Source organism: Sardina pilchardus, chromosome 3 (assembly GCF_963854185.1).
Source record: "Sardina pilchardus chromosome 3, fSarPil1.1, whole genome shotgun sequence".
Taxonomy (NCBI): Eukaryota; Metazoa; Chordata; class Actinopteri; order Clupeiformes; family Clupeidae; genus Sardina; species Sardina pilchardus.
Window position 1 is genome coordinate 14,069,082 of NC_084996.1, and position 3,037 is coordinate 14,072,118.

Below are 3,037 nucleotides of genomic sequence, written 5' to 3' on the forward strand. Positions count from 1 at the left end.
GGGAAGGGAGGTGGAGGGGAGGGAAGAGGAGGGCGTGGGGAAGTGGAGGGGAGAGGAGGGCGTGGCGAGGTGGAGGGGAGGCAGAGGTAGAGAGGAAGGGGAGGGTAGAGGGGAGGGTAGAGGAGAGGAGGTGGAGAGCAGGGCATGGGGAGGTGATTAGAAGGTGGTGGGGAGGTGGAGGGGAGGGGAGAGGGCCGTGCTATACAAGGGGGTGTGGTCAAAGGCGGAGAGTGGGTGGAAGGCGGGGCAGGCAGGTTTAAATGATGCCGTATTTGGCCAAGTCGCTGAGCTCCATGTCCCCGAAAGCCTCCCATGGGCAGACCACTGTGAAGTCTGTAGGAGAGAGAGAGAGAAAGGGACAAGAGTGAGATGAGCATCAGCCCTTGGTGTACCGCTAACGCTACTTCAACTCTGGCTGTGTGTGTATGGTTGATGTCAACTCTGTTTATCCAGGTCTGTGTGTGTGTGTGTGTGTGTCTGCTCTCGCTACACAGTGCTTTCACCACATTCTCAATGGTTCAGGGAGCTTTTAGGCTGTACATACCTGTGCCAAGACCCTCCATTCCGGGAATGTCATCACCAAATCTGTTAAAGAGGAGACAACAACATGATTTCCATACCTTCTGTGAGTGTAGCATTGTCTGTTACTATTTATGTGTGTGTGTGTGTGTGAGAGAGAGAGTGTGTAAGTTCAAGTGTGTGTGTGTACAATGTATTGTGTTTTTGTGTATGTGTGTGTGTGTATGTGTGTGTGAGAGAGAGAGAGTGAGAGAGAGAGAGAGAGTGAGTGAGTGAGTGTGTGTGTGTGTGTGTCTGAGTGTGAGAGATCTGAGAGCCCGTACCCCTTCTGTCCAGGCCTGGGGGCCTTGCTCTTGAAGGTACGGGTTGCCCTCTGCTTGAACTTGGGTGGGCCCTTCTTGGGTGTTGTGGGGCCGTTGGATCCAGCGGGGGTGGCCAGGGCGCTTCCTGCAGGTGCACTCATCTCTGCGGTCGGTTTCTGGGACAGACAAAGAGGCACACCACTGAATACGCCGGTACACAAACTCCTGTGACTCCTGAGTCTCTGGTGCTTTATCCTCTCCTGTCCTCCTCCCCGCCCTCTCTGATCCAGTTATCTGAATAGCCACTCCTCTGATCATTCCCTCACTGTGTCTACCATCTGATCCTTCTGTCCGGTGTCTCCTTCTCTCTGTCCTCCCGGCGTCGTCCTCTTTGTGTTAATCCCAAAGCCAGTTGGCTTTCTTTCCTCTCCGCTAATCAGGATTAAGGCGGCTTTGGCTAATCACAGAGATTAGCGCTGATTTCATCCAGTAGCCGCTTTGATTAATTGCCCTTCCTAATTCCAAGGATTGATAAGTGTGTCAGCAGGCATGGCACGGCCAGGACTGGCCAGCCCACCACTTCTATGTCCTTCCTGTGGGACACTGTTGTCGTTGTGTATTTTCTCTTTTAATTTTTGTTTTTGTTTTTAGTCAAATGGAGAAACAGTCCTCAGAGGAATGTTCATTTTATTGAGGAGACCTCCATATCATCTCTCTCAAAAACTCCCATTCACCTAATAAATCTCTTGGACCTTGGCTGAAATGTCAAACTAGCCACACCATAATGACCCTTCATACCCATCTTTCACCAAGTTCTGAAAAGGGGTACAGTAAGAGGATTGTTTACAGCGTGGCATTGTCCAGTGTTGGCAGGCACAAATCAAAGACCTTTGGCACGGTTCAGGGATTGAGGCAGATGTCAATTAGCGTATTGAGAACAGCAGGGGCACGCCTCTTAATGCGATTAGTCCCTTCCTAGACTTCCAAACAAGCGCCTATACTCACTGTCCTATTTCCCTGAGACGTTGACGTCCTCTAATCCTCTCCCCTTCCCTGAAACAAGTCATCTCATTAAAGTAATGGCGCATCAGAAAGCGCAGGACTGTTGTACGACCTTGCGCTCAAACTCGTTTTTGCTTCCTCACTTAGGCTAAGTCAGGCCTACATGTCAGTTGACTGCATTGTATTCTAGAAGGTGCTCGAGACATGCATGAACAGCATAAACAGGGTCATCTGTCTAGCGTAAAGCACCAGCAGACAAGGACTCTGGCTAGGCTGCTTGACATCTGTTGCCTGCAGTGATCCTGGAGGAGAGCTTAGCACTGCCCTGTAAGTGACCTGATTGGAACATATGCCACGGTTGCACTTTGACATCTGACCACTTGAGGCTTACTCACACTGTGAATGTTTCTCCTGCACAGTTAGTCTGGCTTGATTGATTGATCTGAACCTCATTGCTGTTTGCTGTCTGTTTTCTGCCAGGCTGCACAGGCATTTTCTGTTACTTCTAGATCCTTTCTAGAGCATTTAGCTGAGATGCTGATAGACTATGCTTGCACAGATTGAAAGGTTCACATTGCTCCTACCTGTTATTCCTCCTGTTTCTATCACTTATTTCACTATTTCACTATTCAGTGCAACTAGCAATGTTCTCAAGCTCAACAGTCAGTTCACAGATGCACAAGTCTTTCTCAATCTCAGAAAATTGAGAATGTTTTACAAACTCAGATTAAGCCATTTTCTAATTCTGCAGCTTTTCTGCCTACATTGCACCTCCATCACTGAAGAGAAAGGAAGGAGAGAATTGGGGCTCACCTGTGTCTGCTAGCGTCTGCAGTGACTTCTCTTTCTGTGTGTGTGTGTGTCTCGCTCTCTCTCCCTCTGTCTCCTGGGAGCTGGTGGCTGTGGTGATATCCGAGTGCTGAGGGATCCTCTGCCCTCCGCTTTTATACTCAACCTTCTAATCCCTCAATCGCCTCTTCTCCAACCACGTGACGGCTGAAGGTAAGTCAGCACCTTCCTCTTAACTGGGCGCCCTGCCTATTGACATCCTCCCCTGGTGGGGGGGGTTGTGGTGGAGGGGGGGAGGGGGCAGAGAAAAGTAGAGACACATGAGGATGCCTCTGTCTTTCTTTAATTGACTTAAGGCTGCTTTAGTTGCTAATGAGGCTGTGCTAGCTGCAGGTTGCTGGACCGAAGGTTGATGGGGATGCCAG

At 49.9% G+C, this 3,037-nt stretch overlaps 1 protein-coding gene across 1 annotated transcript; it reads right to left on the minus strand.

Annotated features, from left to right (window-relative positions):
* Positions 1 to 221: 221 nt before the first annotated feature.
* LOC134076122 (retinal cone rhodopsin-sensitive cGMP 3',5'-cyclic phosphodiesterase subunit gamma-like) lies at positions 222 to 2,728 on the minus strand. Its single transcript, XM_062531126.1, has 4 exons — positions 2,637 to 2,728; positions 843 to 997; positions 545 to 585; positions 222 to 333 (listed from the first exon to the last, which is right to left on the minus strand). The coding sequence occupies exons 2-4, from the start codon at positions 980 to 982 to the stop codon at positions 257 to 259; spliced, it is 258 nt and encodes an 85-aa protein (XP_062387110.1). The 5' UTR covers positions 983 to 997; positions 2,637 to 2,728; the 3' UTR covers positions 222 to 256.
* Between the last annotated feature and the right edge of the window lie 309 nt (positions 2,729 to 3,037).

Coding starts and splice junctions, on each gene's coding strand:
- LOC134076122 (XM_062531126.1), bottom strand. CDS start 982: ATGAGTGCACCTGCAGGAAGCGCCCTGGCCACCCCCGCTGGATCCAAC. Junction 586..842: donor CCCAGGCCTGGACAGAAGGG/GTACGGGCTCTC, acceptor CCTCTTTAACAG/ATTTGGTGATGACATTCCCG. Junction 334..544: donor AATGGAGGGTCTTGGCACAG/GTATGTACAGCC, acceptor TCTCTCCTACAG/ACTTCACAGTGGTCTGCCCA.